The sequence below is a fragment of the Notolabrus celidotus genome, chromosome 8, assembly GCF_009762535.1.
Source record: "Notolabrus celidotus isolate fNotCel1 chromosome 8, fNotCel1.pri, whole genome shotgun sequence".
Taxonomy (NCBI): domain Eukaryota; kingdom Metazoa; phylum Chordata; class Actinopteri; order Labriformes; family Labridae; genus Notolabrus; species Notolabrus celidotus.
In genome coordinates, this window is record NC_048279.1 from 29,446,841 (window position 1) to 29,467,911 (window position 21,071).

Genomic DNA, 21,071 nt, shown 5'->3' on the forward strand with positions numbered 1-21,071 from the left:
AAGATCTCTAGGATCTGTGAAATCAAATGACATGAAAACTAAATGGACCAATCATTTCTAACTCATCATTTTTAGTGCCTGAAACATCTGCTGCATGGTTGGTGTCAGACAAAGAGATAATGCACGAAAAGCCTTTCCAACATTTTTCACAGCAAAGATTCACAGTGAGTGATTTCTTTGACAGTAAAACCAAAGCAGGATGAGATTTTTTTTGTTTTCTAAACATGCAGAGTACAAAATTAGCACAAAAATAGGAGTTAAGGCTTCGTCAACAGGGGTCACCAAAGTCGAAAAGACCAGAATCTCCTCAGAAGACCTTTAAAGCAGTTGAAGTCTCAGGTGAAAAACATCCTCCAGACCGCTGACTTAATGACATATTGCCTGGGCACAGCCTGGATGGATGTATGTTCTGTATTGTCTTGCTTCATTCACTTTGTGAAGGCATTTTTCAGACAGTCACCCGGTCTGTTCCCATCTGGGTTGAATCTTTCTTTTGTAACCGTCCAACCTTTAAAGCTGCCATGCAAAAGTGTGCAGGCAGATCCTCTGGGTAATGTAGGAGAAGACAATAGGCGGAAACTGCTCTAACCTATTGTCAAATGGTCTGTCATCTAATGCCCCGCTGCTGCTCTGTTGTCTAATCCTACTGCTGAGGCCTCTAAAAGGATACATCAGACTAATAAGATGAATGGGCTTTGACCCTGGAGCTGCTAAAAGCCAACCTGGCCAATTTATCTGAGTGACCTCTACTCTTGGCAGAGACGGCCTTCACCTCTCTTGGACGCCTTTAGGCAGGATCAATATCACAGAGGCAAAACCATCCAAAAGCTCAGCACGCCTGGAAGTTGAGATGAATCCTATTGTTGTTTTTTGCAACCCTGAATGATAGACTCTGTGGTAAAGATCAGCATGTTGGGTTTTTTTCTGTACTTGGTTTCTTTTTAAATGCATTAAAGCTGTTTCTTCTCTGGAGATGCCAAAACTGTGAGTCTGCACTGCAATATCTGGAGGAGGAAGGCAAGATTGCAGTAACATGCATAATGTGATTTAAGATTAAAGAGAGTTGGATTTTCCCTAAAAATATTTACATTACAGCCAGGCTGCTAAACCGGCCCTAATGCAATCTTAAAGTCTCAAATCACAGAGGGCTCATGTAAGGCAAGAGGAGCAGAGTGAAAAAAAAGATGTCAGCTCTACACTTATTCATCTGTAACTTTATTATGCTAACCACAATCATGGCTATTCAATGGCCCGCATTGTACTTGTAATAAGGAGAAGTGCATTTTGAGGGAAAATAAGATCTTGTGGACTAAATTAAGGATTCTGTTTCATGTTCTGTTTGTTGGTGTTGGGTTGTGTTCAGATAAAAGGCCATGCAGGGGTACAAAGACGGGTCCCGATTACAAGAGAATACGCCTCTCTTCTTTGAGCATGAGTCAGTTTACATGGGATACAATATCAATCGTTGGCCTCAAATCTATATCTGCAAAGTGCTTAGGTTTGCATTGGTGATTAGATGAATTGAACTGAGAACAGTCTGTTACTTGAGCATCCCTTCATAGCGAGGATACCTAATGCCTCTCCCCACTGCCTCTGAAGTGACCACAGTTTCAGGATGCTTTGCTCTGGGCGCTTGGCCAGAAAGCTTTATGTATTCTGATACCATTCATTTTTAATCAGGACCAGAATATCCTTCCAAACCCTCCTGCAAGCTGCCTTCGGCTACAAGACATCAATTTTGTTACATTTTAATTGATTTGGCAGCGCTCCTCCTTGTCGCCTTTACAAGTTGATTGTTAATATTGCTAATATATTATAGAAGTGAGATCTGCTGAGATGCTCATATAAAAGGCTAATTATTCAGAGGTTGTTTCAAACAAGAATAAAGGGATGAACTCAGGGGAGCAGCTATTAGAAAAAGCAAGGTTGAGATAAATGTGAAGGAAATATGTGTATCCACCAACAAGGTAACCTTCTTGAGGAACAGCTGTGATTTAAAATCAAATGTGTCGCTCACGCACATGAAAAAACATGTTAAAAATAAGATAAAAACATTTATATTAAGAGAATTATTGTTTATGAACACTCTTGTTTGTGTGTTGGCAAGTCTTTGTCAGATTGTTTACAGCTTATGTATGTTTGTTGTTTTGTTTTTGTGTTAAATGTTAGGGAGTCCTGCTTTGTTTTTATTTTGTATGAATAAGAACTTTTAAAACTTTTCATCTGGATTGTTTAAATTTTTTATGACATGTACAGAATGTTTATTTTGTGTGATGTTGGATGACAAGGTTGAAACTTTATATTTTTTAGAAGTTTTAAAAGTATTGTTTTTAAATTTAACAATACACTATTAGTTCTTTGTTTTTCAAAACCTTGTGAGGTTGTGTTTTGTTTTTGAATGAATATTTAAAACTTTTACTTTCTTTTGTGACTTTTTGTGAATCTTTGTTTTGTTTTTGCTTTTTTAAAACTACTGTTGTGTTTTAGATTTATATAAAATGTTTAGAACTTTTGTCTTGATGGGTTCTGGTGTAGAATAACATGCATAACACGTTCAGCTTAGTTTTGGTATTAAATTGTTGGAACTTTTGAATGAAAAGTTGGATGGTTTTTTATGTTTATTATTTTGGACATCTTGGTACTGTTGCTGTATTTTGCTTTGCATTAAATATTTAAATCTTTTTGTTTGTTGAATTGTATTTTATGTACAGCCTCCGGAACTTTTCTACACATTGAACTTTTGTTGGATTTTGTTTTTATATTAAATGTTATTTTTCTTTGTACAAAATATTTGGAACTTTCCTCTCGTTTTATTTGGCTTTGAATTCATTGGTTGGAACTTTTTCTTCATGACATGATTGGTTTTTTTTATTTTGTTTTCATGACACATATTTTGAACAGTTTTCCTATTTTATTAAACTTGAAGAAAACAAATGTCATGTATTGATTTTTTTTCTTTGAAGCTTTTGTAACCATTTTTAGTTTAAAAAAATGAAAAATGTAACTTTAGTTTTTTTATTTCATATGACACATTAAGCACTGTGTTGTTTTTTCCTTTTGTATACAAAACAAAAACTATGTTGTACTTTATTAGTATTTTATCAAATGATTTTTTCCTTTTGTTGTGTTTCTGTTGTAGGAAATGTTGTATCTTCTGTTTTTCTTTTAATGAAGTCTGTTTTCTTCCTCGTTGCAGGATTATGAATTTCTCCACCACAGCGTACAGTGTTGAGACTGACAGTATTGTGTGTGCTCAGCATATATCACACACTTGGACGTGACCGGCTCGTCTCCTCGGCGTGCAGTGAGAGTGTGTCTTCATGTGGCTGAGGAGGAGAGAGAGGACATGGGAGCAGGGGAGGGGGAATCTTCTTCTGTGGTATAATGAGTTTGACAATGAAAGTGACACTCCGTCCTCCCTGGACCTTGCTGTGTGATCAATCATAACAATGGCTCACCATTTCCTCCTCTGGATACTGACCTTTCTCCCTTCAGGAAAGAAGTGTGTGTAGATGTTGGAGTGTGTGTGTGTGTGTGTGTGTGTGTGTGTGTGTGTGTGTGTGTGTGTGTGTGTGTGTGTGTGTGTGTGTGTGTGTGTTCCTGTATATCTCCTTGTGCCATTCCTTCTTTCCAATCAGCCCCTTCAATGTCCTTTAAAGAAGTAGCCATATTCCCTCTCAAGAAAAGCCAAAATAGCCAGAAAAAAATGTCCCACTCATGGAATACTGATCTATTTAATTCGGATTTATAATCTATTTTAATCTTGGATAAAGCACCACGACATTTGGGAGGGTTTGGGGCGACATCAGGCTTATATATTTTAAATCCACCTGAACAGCTTACAAGGTGATGCTGTAACTCCAGTTAGGATAACTGCCAAGATTTCACGCAAATACCAATGAGTAAGATTACTACACACTGTTATTTTAAACGTTTGATGCCCATAACTGGTAAGTGACAGAAACAGGAGTGACGAAGTGAGTGGTGAGGGCTGTGATTTTGAGGATTTTAGCCGACCTGGCCTCTCAAGCACTTGTCTTGGTGGACATCTCATCAGCGGCTTGCTTACTGTATCTTTCACAGCTCTGTGTCAGTTTATGTGTATTAGCTCGACTACTTAAATAAAACCTCCAAAATAAATCTGAAAATATTGCTACTGTCAAAATCCTCTTAACATGCTTCAGCCACGAATGTCCCATGATGCCAATAAGGCGTCCAGACACAGTTTTATAGCCGCTTTAATGCCATTCTTAATTATTGGTTCATGTGCACTGCAGAGGTATACACTGACTATCTGACTTTAAAGCAACATAAAATCTGATCAATACGCCGCTTCATTTGACAAACGAGGTGCAGTAACTCAACTTGATGCATTGCCAAGGTAGGACTGTACATTTTAGATGTAAATAGGGAATTAAATGTTTTTTAATGATGCGACTCTCAAGGATGCTTGATATAAGGAACGATCTTTTAATGTTTCATTGTACAAAGAATGAAAATGCTAAATAAATCAATGTCAATGTCAATGTCTGCACATACATAAATACATGTTTTAAAGGTTTTATGAAGCACACTGCCTGATTGATGCTGTGTTTCTAAAATAAAATCCAGTAATAAGGAAACCTAAGAGAAAATTACTGTACTGCCCTGAATATAAGGTGTTTTAAAAACATTTTTAAATTAAATATGAAAAAGAGTGATCTTATTATAGTTATTAAATGTTAATATTTGTTACAACAGACAGTGCCATGTATCTGCGGAGCGAGTGTCCCTATCATGACTGAGGCCAGCCATCACTCACCACGATAGCCCCAGGGGGTTAAAGCTGTTGAGTCAGATGTAGGACAAGCTAACCAACAACTAAGCTCAAGCTATGGGGACTTTCTTAGGATAAAATTATTAGTTATCAATAAAGCAGAAATATTAAACAACTGGACAACAGCAAAGAAATATGGAGTCACAGAGTGTGATATCTGGGCCACCTTAAAATGTGTGCAAGTATGTTTCTGCAAAATAGATCAAAGGTAAGCAGACCTGTCATCCATCCAGTAGACTGCAGGGTATTGTATTATCATGGTATTTAAATACTGACACCATGAGTCTTTTACATTTGATCACACTTGTGAAAATCTAATTTTAGAAGGAATTCAGTGTCAATTAAAAATGTTCTCTTTATAGATATAAAATATGTGATCGTCAAAAAACCTATTTCTAAGAGTTATTCTAAAAAAAAAGGGGGGGTGGTCTTATTATCAGGATCATCCAATATTTGAACCAACGCCAGTGTGATTTCATATTTTATTATAGCATAGGATTCATGTTTACCCCACAGACCTCCATATATAAGGTAGAGCAACCTGTATGAATAACTCATACATGTGTGTCATATATTTCTTAGAAAATCGAATAATGAGGAGTTGCCCCTGAGAAAAAATAGTTGAACACTGTTTTTTTTACCATAGCATAATTTTGTTTCAACCCTTCAGGCCTCTATCAATAAGGTAGAGCATGCTGTATAATGCCTGAGAGGCAAGACCCAGGGCAAACAAAATAAAGGTTTAAAAAGCACTGCTCCTCGCTCAGCTCCCAACTGTGAGTATTTATATTTAATTTAAGACGACTCATATGGGCACATCAACATGTCTATCTCTGCTTTTCCATCTGGACCATAACAGCTCACAATTAAACACACATTTTAGGAAGGAAATCCACGCTGCAATCTGTGTACAAGTCTCCATCAGCATCTAACACCTTATTAACTCAGGCAATATCGGAGGGTGTTTGATAAAGCAAAAGTAGATTGAGATTGAAACCCTTTGATTTGTGGCATTGTTTGAGGTAGATGAAACGCTCACATGACGAAAACCGCCTGAAATTCTGACTGAAGTCGAGGCCTTTTAATGAAACATTTATTCATGTGTATAAAAAGACTCCCAACACATTTCCACGGCCGATGAAACGATCCAGTGGTATAATTTGCAGACAAAATGTGCTTTTAATTGTGTGTGTCAGAAAAGAAATTAGAGCAGCCCAATACAATTAGCACAATACATTTTTGCAAGTATTTTCATCATTGCACTCCACCAATTAATCTGAGAATTTAGAGGGCTGCGCTACTATTGTGGTGGTTTTCATTAGGTGGTACAATAAACTCGTTTTTTGAAGGCTTGTTAACAGAACCACACACTGTGCTATGTGTTTTAAATGGTAAAAAATAGATCTAGAGCTTTCTGTAACCTAGCAGCTTTGAGCTCTGTGTCTTGCTCAAGGACACGTTGGAAAGAATGAACAAAAGACTCTTTTTAAACTCACAATTTTAAAGAAACGTGAATCAAACACAGCCCAACATGACCCTGCGAGTACGACAACAAGCAAAGCATGGATGTTTTCTTTATCATTCAGATGAGACAGCAACAGAAGAATCTCCTTGGCTCTCAACTTTTTTGATTGGAAAACATCCAATACTGAGGAGCGCAAAGGTCAAAGCCGAGGCACCATGACAATAGATATAACAAATATCCCCGTGTCCCCAGATAGGAGAGAGAAAGGAGATGGTAAAAGGGAGAAGACATGAATCCAAATAGATCGGTGGGTTGGTGCTAGTCTGGGGACGATGCCTGCACACCCAGCGGTGCTCCAGGAAAAGAAGAAAAATCTATTTTTGGCATTATATAAATGAAAAACACAACCCTGGAGACTGTGGTATATCCTGACTTCTAAACGCCTGATACTGCTTCTCACTTGTATTACTACGTTTTTAACTCACAAAAAGGTGTAAACAGCAAGCTGTAATTCCTTGATTATCCACTCTACAAGCAATCAGTGTGACATATACCCTCCCATATGTCTTCTTCTGCTCATCTCAAGAGGCTGAGGATGGATCTGTGTGTTAAGAAATCAGTGATGGTTCCTGAGGAGATACCCTCCGACATGTAATTACCAACAACACAATTGGACCAACATGCTAATCCGTGTCTCTTCCATTGATATTCATAGAATCTAAAATGGCTTCCTGACTATTTCCGTATCGCGTGGTAATACAATCACTCAATTAGGCTGTGTGATGAAGTGAAATGAGCCATTTTCTCTTGAGGACGGTAAATAGTGGCCTCCTCGTAATTGACAACTGCAGAGTAATTCCTAATCGTAATGACATGTCCTGCAGTCTGGCACTGCAGAGTGATTAGACTGCGCCGAGCATGGACCCACACACTGTTGTCAGGGATGCTTGGCGAAAGCCTGGTGGAAGTGAAGTTGGAGGGGGGGAAAATGTTGATGCTCGGTGATAAGGCAGCAGAAAATAGATGTTGGAGCGAGTTAATGGCTTTTTACAGTGCAGCTGCATAACAGTAACCCTGACAGATTAACCCAAAAGCTCATTTAAACACAAGTGCTTCACTGGAAACTCGCACTGTTGGTTGGAAAAGACACAACATCATGTCGGTGTCAATCATTGGAACGGGGCTGAACAATATGCTACCGTTCTTATAACTGATTCAAATTAAATGCAGGCCAATTTATTATTGGCTAATGGGAGGAGTAGCTTGTTTTCAGTTGTATATCATTATCAATCCAATATTTATGTGCTTTCTGACGACAGAAAATACATTTAAAGACATCTTGGAAGACGCTGCAGCAGATATCTCATTTTTTTACACTGCTGTTAATGGACTTATTGATCAGCCCCTCAACTCAGCTACAGAAATCAGTCCAACAGTGCATAAACTGCTGGTTTTGCCTTATTGAGACGTCATTTTTTAAGTTTGGAATAATGCTTCATATCAAGAATCCATTCAATCTAAGCTTAAAGGATATATAAACCAGACTGCTGTATTAGAAAGTGTTCAAATTGGGTCAAAAAGTGGAAAAAGATAATTATTCTACCAAATTCTGTCGTCAGAGGAAAACATAAGAAGTACTTCTTAACACTTTGGAAGCTACTTCTGCTGTGTTCTTTCTTTAGTGTGATATTTTGGGGTCTTTTCACCTCTATTGATCGGACAGCTGAAGAGAGCCAGAACATGTTGGGAGTGGAGAGCAGAGGAAGACACAGAGCAAAGAGTCAGGGTCAGGAGTTGAACTTCTGACCGCTGCAACAACAGGTCCAGCCTTTGTACATGGAGCGTGCTTTAACCGCTGAGCCAATTCGGTGTTCCAGCACAGGTCATTTATTTATGTTTGACACAATCCTGTTTTTAATATCAGTACGGTGATAATAGCAGGAATGACATGACGTATGTTGCTGCCTCTCTTGGCTAGGTCACCCTTGTGAAAGAGGTCTCGACCTCAATGGGTCTTTTATCTGGTTAAATAAAGGTTAAATAAAATGTGAGTGTATGTCTGTCATAACAAGTCAAAATATCTCACTACACTTACTGTAAAGCACACTGAGCTGACAGGTCTAGATATAAATCTTATTTTAAGATATAACGGGCCAAAAATAAAGATGCACTGCTGCCAATTAAGCCAGATTCATTTACATGAAATGGACTTTTACTTTTCTAGCATGTTTCTAGTCTCTCTGAGCACTCAAAGAGCTTTTACACTACTGGTCATATTCATCCATTCACCCCACATTCATACACTGATGGCAGAGGATGTTATCTAAAGGGACGATCAGCTTTAACATGGCTGACTGTTACGGGAAGCAGTTTGAGGTTCAGTATCTTGCCAAAAGACACTTTGGTATGTGACTGTTGCTGAGAGGCTATCCACTCACTAGGAATCCACTAACTAGGGCCGAATAATATATCGCTTAGCGTATGTGTGTATCGTAATTGGGAAAGTCATAGCCGCAACGCAGGATGTGCCATGTCTGTCATAAGACTTGAAACACATCATGCTGTTATCAGTTCCACAATAAACATCTATCTGATTCCACCTTAATACATCCCCTCACTTTGAACACACAGAGAACTGACCGCTGTGCATGCATGTGCACGCTGTGCAAATGTAAACATGCACACAATTGCTGCTACCATCATAGATATGCAAATGCTTAAACAAGATAGATGTTAAAACTATATTCCAGCTCGTTGCCCATTAATGTTGTGGGCACACATATGAACCACTAATAGGACCACTGTGTGTTTACTTTCAGTGTCTAGATCTGTAGCACACATACAGTGATGTGTTTTGAAAATCATGCAAAAGAGTCATGTTTGAGTCAGTTGCATTTATTACTGAATTTTATGAAGTAGTGTGTTTGACATCTGGTCTCTCTACTTCTCCATATGTCACAGGCTGCTTCAGAGGGCTGGACACTGTGAGATTAAAGGGGGAGGGAGATCTGATTTGAAGGTAGAAGATAGACTTAATGACCCACTTGATAAAAGTTAATTGTTTTATTGACATTTTTAATTGTCCATACATTAATTTCAACACACCTGCATTTATTTACCAGGTATAAATTCCTGTATTTTTCATCTCCTAATAAACACTGCACAATGCAAAAATACTGCAGCATGGTATTTTTGTATTTATCGTGCAGCCCTTTACCCTAACACTGAGCCACAGCTGCCTTAAGTATTACATTATATGAATTACATTTTGTTTCAAGAAACTTAACAAGAACATTTCACTCGCTGTATTGGCAGCCATTTTTACTCATTACAATCAATAAAGTCCTTCTTTATGGCTGTGAAATCTTGAACTAAGATGAATATCTGGACTTGTCAGCTTGATGTGGTGTATATTAAGAGTTCTGAGATACTCTGACTTGTAATGAGAGAAAAACACTCAGCAGGATTTGAGTTGTTTACAGTGTTTATTTCTGATCAATTTAAAGAGCATCATACTGAGAGAAGCATTCAAAGGGTGATGTTATTGAGTGTAAAGATATGGATGATTGCAAATTAGCATTTCTACAGTAATTATTCCAAACGGCTCTATATGAAATCTTATTTCAAAACACGATCACGGTTACAGTTGATGGATGAGTTGTCAATCATTTAGTTTAAATAACGAATACATTAACAAAATGTCTATATGAACATCTATGTCCCTACGTGGAGGTTATTAGGATGAAGGCTCTCTGCAGTATTGAAAGGATAAGGTGGTAGTTTTAAGGAATTCTGTTTTTCCTTATTATAATGCTAATTTATACAGCTAGAAACTCCAAAGTCTAATCATATCATCCACTCTGTGGGGGGAGCTGTGGTGCAAGATGAAACTTTTCATTTTGTGTTGCTGTTGTGTTGGCAAGAAGAAAAAAAAACTCCAATAGGAAGACGAGAGGAGAACTTGCATGATATATCATGGTTGTTAGAAAGGATAAACTAAAGTTCCAACACAGACAGTCAGTTTATTGTTTATTTCAAAGACGGTTTAAATGTCAGCGACCTTCCCTCCTCACAGAAACAAAGCCCTGACCTCCTCTGGGCTTTTCAAGCTTCCCCGAAATAGAAACAACAACATCCGTTCATCGATGAGCACAACACCTGCTATGTCACCTCCTAATGTCAGCGTTGAATCCCACGTCTCCCCGTCCACCCGAGCTCTAACAATATGAGCACTTAACTGGTGACAGCTCCGGCAGGCCGAGGAGTGATGACAATAAATGATGGCAATCAAAGCGCCGCCTTCTCTTTGAGCTTTATCTCAAGCATCATCAAGACACCTCCCTGGCTCCTATTAGCAAATGATGAAACTGTTTTTTCTCTGCTGGTTTTGGAGGGAACTTCAAAAAACATCACAGATGGCCGGCCCCTTTGACCAAAAGGAGGAAAAAAAAGAGAAAAAATTCAGATGTTATTTATTCTTTTTGTGGTCGTCTCGTGCCATATTGAATTATGAAAGTGGCGAGGGAGGATTTCTGCCTGCAACGATCAATAGGCTGATTCCTCTGTCACAATACGAGGCGTCGATCTGAGACTGGAGTTTGACAGATGGCGTGTCACCTTCGTCAGCGTGACGTCCCGCGTGTTTCTGCATGTGTGTGTATGCATGTGAAGATTTCTGCACTTCTGCATGATTTTTTCTAATCTTGGAGAGATAAAGTGAGAAACAAAGTGCAACATGAGAGTGTTGGTGTGTGCACTTGTGTGTGTGTGTGTGTGTGTGTGTGTGTGTGTGTGTGTGTGTGTGTGTGTGTGTGTGTGTGTGTGTGTGTGTGTGTGTGTGTGTGTGTGTGTGTGTGTGTGTGTGTGTGTGTGTGCAGAGTGGGGAGAGAGAAGTGCCGAGTTGGAGAAGATGAACATGAGCACACAGAGAAAAATGTTGGAGGGGGCCTGATATGCTTTCATACTCCCACCCAAAAAGCCTTTGGTGCTTGCTGTGCTACAGCGCACTTCGCTGTGACTCCTCCACTGATTTAATTAACCTTTTACTGGCACTGTTACTACAATGAAACTGGGAACTATAGTCAACTGCAAAATATGTCTGACTGCAGCGTCGACCTGTGACTCGGAGAAATTGAAATATTTGTAGAGAACAAAACTCTAAAAGAAAAGTCCCAAACACAAACGCAGCAGTAAAGACAGAAGACCCTACTGCATCCATCCACCATGGAAACATCAAAGGGAGTGATCCTTTTTTTCCCTCTAGATTTACTTTGGACAGAAGGTGCAAGCTGATGCTTCTTTAACAAAAGATGACAGGCGTTGCAGGAGAACCGTCCCTCCTCCCTAACCAGGGGTCAGCAGACGTCAAGGCCTTCCACCGAGCAACAAACACCCATGTGTGACGGTTTACACAGCCGCACGGAGCTGTCACAAGGTGCTGCAGCACTGTAGCTGCACTACCTAACAAGTCAGCTTGAGCTTTTTTCACACCCTATTAGGAATACAACTCAACTGGGCCATGCTATGTTTCTGTTTCTTGCAGTCATTCATGTTTTATGAAGGGTGGAATATTGATTCTGAGGCTGTTGCAGGCAACGTAAGGGGAGAAGAAACATTTCTCTAAGTTCACTTCTACACAGCAGCTATATGTTGACCTCAGAGCTTAAAATATGCATATTTCATAACAACACTTGAACCTGAAGTGTATTAATTTAATATTAAAACATTAAAAATGCATTGAAGTAAAGCACTACAGTGGCCTGAAACCTGCAGAGAGCCGCTACTCCAGTCGGCTTTGTTTACAAAGTGATTTGTGCACTTCTTTAAAAGGACATTTTTGTCTTCATGCAAAATTTATTTCTTTGGTGCTTATTACCAGAAGTGGTAGCAGTGCTAAGGACAATTTCTAAGCTTTAAATCTTAAATTCAAAGCTTTTTAAAGAGAATGGGATGATGAAAAAATTGCATTCAGTCCTTCACAGAGTAGTAAAACTCCAATTTACACGAAGAGCAAAGTGCATGGTTACTCCCATTATCCACCTGAACAGATTCCTCATGTTTCACTCACAGCTGCTCACCGGAGTAGTTCTGAACTACCTAGGGACGTCAAGTGACCCACTTCTAACCCATGCACATCCAATGTTTGTATAATTTTTTTAATCTATAACTCTCAGCACAAATAATGCTTTCGAAAAGACCGAGGTCACCTTATAAAACCAACTCAGTACAGAGGTATTTCCATCTGTAATCAGTGTTTGAAAAATAGCTCTGATGTATTCTATATGTAGTTCTCTTCGCTTTGACAGAAGGCTTTCAAATATATTTCTTCTTTGAATGTGCTGGAATAAAAAGGGAACAATTTTTGCTCAAAAGAAAACTAACTATAACACTTTAATTATCACTGCACATGAACCTGTTATCACAATGCAGGTGTAATAAATGAAATACTCAGTTACTTTTAATACTGCTCCTTTCAGAACAGGGCTGTAGTTGAATTCCTGTTCCTCTTCTCATCTTCAGTTCATTTTAAAAACCCCAAATCACTGTAATCTGTTTCAAGCTCAATTTCTTCTCCCTTCATCTGCTAAGTGCTACATTCTTTCTTTTCTTTTTTTAAATCAGGAAGTCACTTAAAACTGTTTTACACTTCTTTCTCCCTACAGACATGAAGTACCAACATTACACAGCTGGTACATGACACCACGCACATATCACATGAAGTTTTACGTATGTGTGTGTATCTAAGTGTGCACATGTAGAGAGCATGTGTTTGTGTGTACAGAAGGTGTCACTGTCAAGTGTGAGGAAGTTAATTTCTGCATGAGAAGGAAAAAGAAGCATTGATTATGTTGCTCATTATTTTATAATGAATGTGTCGGTGCGTCACTGCGAGCGCTGAGATAATCAACAGGACAATGACAAGTTAGTGGAAGTGGAGCTGCACAGTTAGTGGATTCATCCATAATCTATCAAAAGCAAAGTAATTGCCAAAAAATGGTCTTAATTGAAATGTTTTGGCAAAAACGTCAAACATTCACTGGCTGTAGCTCCTTAAAAATTAGGATTTGTTCCTTTCTGTCGATCTTTGGGTGTGAGACGCCTGACTGGACAAAATAAATAAAATGAAGACATGACTTCATTTCATTTTTTTAATGAGCATGTTTCTCAGCTAGATGAATATTTCAATCCTGAAATTAATCTGTTGATTAATCTTTCATGAATATAATAGTTTGTTGAAGCCCCAATTGATGTGTCATTTTTTTAGAATTTTTCAAAAAACTAATTTTCCATGTGCAAAATCAGGCATTGAATGTGACTTCTCTCCATTGGAATGAATGGACTGATAGCTTCTAAGGGCGTAACATAAGGCTCTACTCTACACTTAAAGTGTGCAAGGGCATAGACACAGTTTATGTAGGAGGGAGTAGACTGTATATATTTAAACTGCATGGATTCAGCTATCCAGATATGTAATGACTTCTTAGGATCACTTGGCCATTCTTGCAACAAGAAAACCAATAATCTGGACGCTTTAATCAATGGATTTTGTTTTGCAGGGATTCTGTCAGTGGCAGGGGATTATGTTAAGTGTAAAATCAATAAAGGCTGCTTAACAGAATTATTCACTTAACCACAACTTTTTCATTTAAAAAACTCTCCTTGCATGGCCATAAAGAAGCAGTTATGATCTATGTGAACACTCACTGTTTGGATCACTGTAAAGGAAATAGAGGGCTGGCTTTTAGCAGTAAGTATGATAATGCAAAAAATGTGGATATTAAGCATCTTTAGTAAACCAAAATCGGCCTCTCTTCCACAGGCTGGGTGCTCTCTATTGCAGAGAAATTGAAAAATCTACTTCATTTACCGGTGCCAAAATGCAAATGTCTCACTTCAGAGAACGACCACTCTTATTCTCTCTCTCTCTGGCTGCACTCAGCGGATCACTCAAAGCTGCGAAATGGACAAGATGACCACTCTGGTTTCATCTTTTAAAGGTGAACCTCTTTCTCTTCTGGATCAGCAAGGTTAACGTTTGCAGATGCCGCGCTCGCCGAACGCACTGAGGCTCCGGTACTTGTCTGTGCCGTACACTCTGTAGAACAGAGCAAATTAGAATGAAATATTGAGTTCATTTATGAATAAGTGGGGCTGAACGGCCCCTTGTTGGAGCTTCTGCATGCATATTCAGTTGATGGAAACCTTTGGATGGGTCATTTCTCCTAGCTGCTTCATTAAATAGTGAAAGTCAAAAGTGCAATGCCTCCTGACAAAAAAAAAAAAAAAAAAGCGAGGATCTATAGAGGTGGAACCGTGGAGAGGTTTTCTTTGCACTGGCTCAAATCTAGATGAGGAAAAAAAAAGCACTTTAAATCCAAAAATAGTTTAACAAAGCATGGCTGGAATTTTAAATTACACCACGTCTCGCATTGTTCTTTCCGACGAGACGGTTTCTGCATATTAAAATGAAGTGCAGTTGAAAAGAACAGAACATAACATACACTTAAATAAATGAGCTCTTTGGAGTTGTTGCTTTTTGTAGCAATAAAAAGAAATGGCACCTGGGATAAAGATCCAGCACGTTTGTTTATTTCTCCTTTAATGAAACTAATTGAGACAATAGTGAGTTAGATAAAGTCTCAGTGGGATGCTGTACTAGAGAGCCAATCAGAAGCAGCTCCCTTAGACATTTCTAATAGAAACTCCAGAGGAGGTATGCTAAAGGGGTGTAAGGGGTGGTGTGTGTGAATGTGTGTGTGTGTGTGTGTGCTAATGCAGTTGAAGCGTTGGATGGCAGGTGCAATCGAAGCTCAATAGAGAATCTTTCCCGCAGAATGAAGCAGTAGCTGGAGCAATGGTTTCGTGCTTGGCATGTAAGGCAACAAATACAACTGGAGTCGAGCGCTAAAGAGGCAGAGGTTATGTTTACCCGCACCTCTGTGGTTAGCTTGAGCTTTTAGTGGCTCATAAATGTATATAGTAGATTGGACCAAAGCAGAAGGCCAGACACTGGAACAAAAGACATCTCTTTGGGTTCTGATGGCATTTTTGAAAAGGTAAAAGACTTACTCAGCCCCCCTTCTGGCACCTCCCTGGAGACAAGCTCCCTATGATGAATACTGCCATTAAGAAAATGACTTGTCTCAAATGTCAGACTGAAGCCAATGTTTGCAGAATCAAAATTGATAGCACATGAACACAAGACATTTTCCTTTTTCTTGCCCTCGCTCTCTTTAATGTGCTCGCCAGGGGAAAGTGTAATCAAGCCTAATTATTTTAACCGCCTGCCACTCTATGAGATCATCAGTTTCTAAAAAATAATTAGAGCTTTACGTTGAATGTGTTGTAATGGCGGTGGCTCATGCTATGAAAACGAGGATGAGTGATGGGAAACGTCAAAAGCACTCAACGTCAGGGGAGGAACTTTTAAGGTTTATACTAAAAAATAAGAAGCTGAGAGGTTAAAGTCAGGAAAGGGGGAAAATATAAGTCACCTTTAGCATGACGCATTTCAAAATAAAAGGCTGAATGCAAAGAAAACATTAAATGCAATTATTTTAGTATATCGAACGACATATAGAGGCGTCTTTAAACCTTTCAGGAGTAAGTGTTAACATAAAAAGCAACATTACATGAATGTTTGTTAGCACAGCGTACCTTTAATGACAACACAGATAGGCTGCTATCTTATAAGTGTACTGCCTGCCTCCATTTGACGCAACAAAGGTTTACCCTCTTCAAACAAGAGGAGCTCAACACTGTGTCTCAGGTTTCCAGCATGAACAAATTTGCACTTCAAACCATTGTACCCATTTAATCAGCCATTGTGCATGCCCAGTCAACCACTGCAGCATTTCTAAGCAAAATCTCAGGCTGAGGCACACAAAGCTATCTTTGATTATACGCTAGCCCATGGGGAAACTTTATCAAACTCCTCTGCTTCCTGTGGAGAGGGACCAGGTGACTAGCAACTGCTCAATCGGGAGGCCAAATTCTTTTTCCACATACAGGCGAGGAATCACGCCTTTGATCCAATGAAAAGCAGCTGCAAATGCCTCTCCAGATACCAGCCCCAACCAATCACGCCTCCACTTCCTTCCACCAATCAGGGCCTTGTCTCCAGCGCCCAACCATAATCCGACCCACTGCTGCTGTTTCTACATAGTGATTCCCCTTCCTTTAGAACGCATGTGCCGCAAACAAACCAGCATTTTGAAGACAAAGAATGCAAAGCGTGCCCCACTCACCCATCTCGTTGTCTGATTTATTGTCCATTTCCGTGTCAGTGAGCGTGAGCGCCGAGTTGGAGCGGCTGGAGAGGCATGAATTCTGTCCAGACTTTGCCCCCGTTCCCCAAAGAGTCATGGTACGTTCCGGTGAAACAGGTTCATGGTTTTCTGTAGCGACCGGTCCTCGGGAGTAGCTGCTGAGCGGGTGTGAGAGGCCCGTCTCAGGGCAGAGCGCCAAGCCCCTGCGAGGCGGCGGCTCGCAGATCCCGAGCTGCCTCAGTGAAAACGTCTGGCCTGTGAATGACAGAAGTTGTAAAGTTAACAGACCAAGCAACAACATAGTTAATGGCCAAGAGCAGGGCGACTTCAAAAAAACACTTAACCTAGAGCAGGGTGCAGGGGAGGGGGGAATTGTTAAATTAAAACGTCCTCCCAAGCTGCTTAACACTCATCGACTTATCAAGAGACTTGAAAACATTTTAGGATTTCAATCAGAGTAGATCAAACGACATGTTGTAATAGAGAGTCATTTTTTAGATGACCTACTTTGATTGGAAAGTTTATCCCAAAATAAATATCCTGAAAGTCAAGTGTCTTGTGTGCATTTTAAAAAACTTTGTGAGAAATCCTCTAACATAATATTTATTTATCATATTCAGAACCTCTTTCAGACACAGCCTCTGTCAGGATACATCATTACCATAAAAGTGTGGTCTGTTCATTTTGGATTACTTCAGGCTCTTGTGTTCAATTAAAATTAAATAATAGCCAGCCATGTCTTCAGAGACATTACAGCATCTTTCTAAGCAAAATAAATATGTATTTTAAGTTTTCAAAGAGATGCAAGAGTGCTGCCAATAAAAACCTCTTTAGGATTTCCCGAATACAAAACAGAAATGTTGCTGCTGCACTTCATATCTGTCATTTCAAATCCATATGCAGTCACTCAAATGACTTTACTTTACATTGTTAACATTTTATAGATGAGATCCACCTGCACTAGAGGCAGAATTCCTGTAAGCATCTATTTCCTTTATTTTTACTCACACAACTTTCAGATGACGACATCAGTTCGGTCATCTAGGGTCAAAAACATGAACAAATGGTATATAGTAGATAAATTGGTGTTTCAGTGTTTCTAATGAATTAAATTATTTTTGTTTTACAGAGTCAATCATTTTCATATATTTTAGATACTTAAAAAAAAATACTGAAAAAAGATTGACTGAGAATAGAAGCCTCTATTGTCACTGCAGAACAATACACAACTAGATCAGAGGTGCTGCATCTGAAAGAGGAGCCTAATAGTAAATAATAAAAAAATGAATAATACAGACAACATAGACTGTCAGACAGCAGGGAATAAACTGTGTAAAATAACTTAATAAATAAAACATTGCACAAAATAAAATTATATTGCACTTTATTGTGCTTAATAAGACTAAAGAGCAAGAGTGTTTCGTGATGATGAAAATTATGTTCGGGATGTTTTCTAAGTATTAAAAAAATTGAAAAGAGGAAAAGTCAGTTTGAAAGAGTTTATGGATTTTTTTGTAATTTTATTTGTGATGTCTCTTGATTTTTTTGATTTTGTTTTGCTGTTGGTGATGGTGCAGAAGATCCCTTTCAAAGTAAGAGCACCACATTTTAAAAATAAAATGAAATATTTCATGACTAAAAAAGGTTGCACATTTAGTAAAAAAAATATTATTGGCAGAAAGAGAGTGATTTCATACACTAACACTCTTTCTTTCTCACACACACACACACACACACACACACACACACACACACACACACACACACACACACACACACACACACACACACACACACACACATACACACACTACACGAAATCTGCTCTTTTCTCAGCAGCACATTAATAATGTTTAAACTGACATTTACAGTGATAATGTCAGAAACAGTTGTTAACATTAAACGTCCACATTTTAAAAAAGAAATAAAGAAAACTACAATTCCTCCCACAGCTTCATCATATGCACATTAATACTAAAATGGGCACCAATTAGCAGCAATAAAATGTAAGCAAGTAAACGGATAGAATTTCTAATTGCATGCAGATGAGCCTAAAGAGTGCTATAAAACTGAATAAACTGCACAAACTTTTTTAATTACAGAAATCAGAGCACTTTCCAGCAGCTAATTAAAGTTAAGGGTTATTTACTGATCATTTTTCCTTCTTATTTGAACACAGTCCTGCAAGGTACGAGCATTTACAGACCAGAGTGTCCCTCTGTATCTCAACAAATGTTGGGTTTTCTCTGAAACTACAGGGAAATAAAACTAAACTGTGAGGCTGTTTGACTCGGTTTAATTGTGTTTACCAGTTTGTAGCATCCTGGCATCGTGTGGTGAAATCTTGTCAAACTTGCACAGATTAAGTTGAAGCTATAACAGCAAAATGGCAGAACTTAGCAAACACAACAAACAACAAAAACCCTGCATCTTTGTTCATTTGCTAATGATGTTTCACACTGTTTTTCACCAGCAAAAGAGCAAAGATACAGGAGTTGTGTTATGTTTGTCAAATTTACAAGTCTAACGAGCTGGACTGTCTGACTTCTCTTCACATTTCCTCTTCAGACTATAAGAGACACAACTAACAAATGCTTTTAACCACTAAGCTTACTTTTCGTAGCCAAGGTCATCAAACTGATAATGTGGGCTTGAAAAAGAGACTTAATTGTCTTCTGGCAGCTTGAATAACTGCACCACTTAGCTCATATTACAAAGATTCATGTGCAGTTATCGACAAATCCTTCAGCAGGACGCCTCGGGAAAACATTTGTATCTTGCTAACCTGGCCTGCTGTACTCTGCACTTTCCTTGTGCACCATCTCCTTGACTCTTCCTCCGAACAGCATCCGTGAAGGGTCATGGTCAAAGGCCTGGAGCGTTTCGCTGGAGCTGTATGATTTCTGAGTGGGTACGCGGCAGGCTCCCTCCTCCCGGTCGGCTGAGGAGGCGGTGTAACGTCGCTCTCGATCTTCTCTGTCTCTCTCACAGAATCTCTCTCGGTCTCTCTGGCTCTTGGACAGCGAGCAGAAAGGCCGCTGCTCCCTCACCCGTTCCATGCTGCCTGCATGCTGGGTATCCAACTCCCTCCCCTTCACCACCGACGCTCTCCTGAGACGCTCGCCACTGGATTATTTCACTCTTTTCTCTCCCCCCTCCTCTTCCTCTTTTGGTTGTAGCTCTCCTCTTCTGCAGATTTCCAAACTCCCCTCGGTCACTCTGTTAGTCCATTTGGTCGTCTGCTCGGCCCGCCTGCAGGAAGAGACACAGAGGAAAGGAAGCAAGGAGCTCAGATAACACTAATCCATCTTCTTCATCTTCAAAAGCACACACTTATCCCCCTCACACTGCCCCTCCCCCTCTCCCCCACCTCTGGTACCTCACCTGTGAACTCTGCCATACATGACTTCCCCTCTATAAAGAAGATTCCCCTCCTTATCCCCCCCGCTTTAGCCTTCAAAATCAAGTTCGTCTTCTCCAACTGACTTTAGAAGTTGTCCTTGAAAATCTTGCTTTTTTGAGTTTTACTGAAGCTACTTGTCCTTTTTTTTTCATGTCACAAATTCAAGGTTTTTTTTCTTATTTTCCCACAACAGGACTCAAGATTGACATCTGCCAAGTGTCACATCCTCTTTAAGAAAGATAAATCAATAAGTCACATATCCGGGTGGCAGGAGACTGTGACACAATCACATCATGCTTTAATTTTTAATTTAAACACTCATAAAAAATTAGAATTCTGACGTATGATGTGCATGTTAATCCAGTATCATATTCAATACTCAGAAGATCGGATGACAAGAAGTGAGGTGACATATTTCTATCAAGAAAGGCATATTTTCTGCATCCTGGAGCGATGTGCCAAATTGAAAGAGGAGAATAAATTACAGAATTAAAACTGTATTCTCCTGCCTATTGCAATCTACCAGTGTGATTGTACAATTCAAGGTTTTCAAAAACATGGAGATTGATGCATCCATCTGACAACAATGAAGGTAAAGGGGATGATATCTTTGGAGCTCAACACAGCTGAATTTGTTCATTTGAGAATATCGATATAATGTTTTTCTTTACAGAAAACACAATTATTTATAAAGGAACAATGTTCTCATTCAAAAGTTACTCCAGTAAAAACTACTTTAATTAGAATCTGTGAAAAGTCAAATAGACTCAAAATGAAACTACCTGCAGGACCACCTGCTGGACGCCAATGGAAGTATGTTTAAATTTGTATTTCAGTGTTAAACGTTTGAACAAACTCCTCAAACTGTAGCTTTTACAGAGCTTAACTCAGTCTGGTGTCTAATTTCCTGATGAAAAATACGTCTGACGAGTTAGAGGACACATATCATGAATAATGCATGCGATACATTTGACAGAATAAATGAGAGGCCTGCTCACACAAATGTGAAAAACATATTTTCTCACATATTGGACTTATATTTTCTAACTACAGCGACAGTTTGGGTTCACTTGTCCATATTTTGAGACCTCTGTTTGAGATTCAACCCTTCAATCCAGA

General features: G+C 39.1%; 1 protein-coding gene across 1 annotated transcript in view; it reads right to left on the minus strand.

The window, feature by feature from the left end:
- Window positions 1-21,071, minus strand: part of si:dkey-237h12.3 (teneurin-3) — a 174,646-nt gene that overhangs the window by 138,827 nt on the left and 14,748 nt on the right. The window contains exons 3-4 of the mRNA XM_034690605.1: window positions 19,335-19,801; window positions 16,529-16,804 (exon numbers count right to left, since the gene is read on the minus strand). Coding sequence (XP_034546496.1) covers window positions 16,529-16,804; window positions 19,335-19,608 — 550 coding nt within the window. The 5' untranslated portion in view covers window positions 19,609-19,801. The remainder of the gene's footprint in view (window positions 1-16,528; window positions 16,805-19,334; window positions 19,802-21,071) is intronic.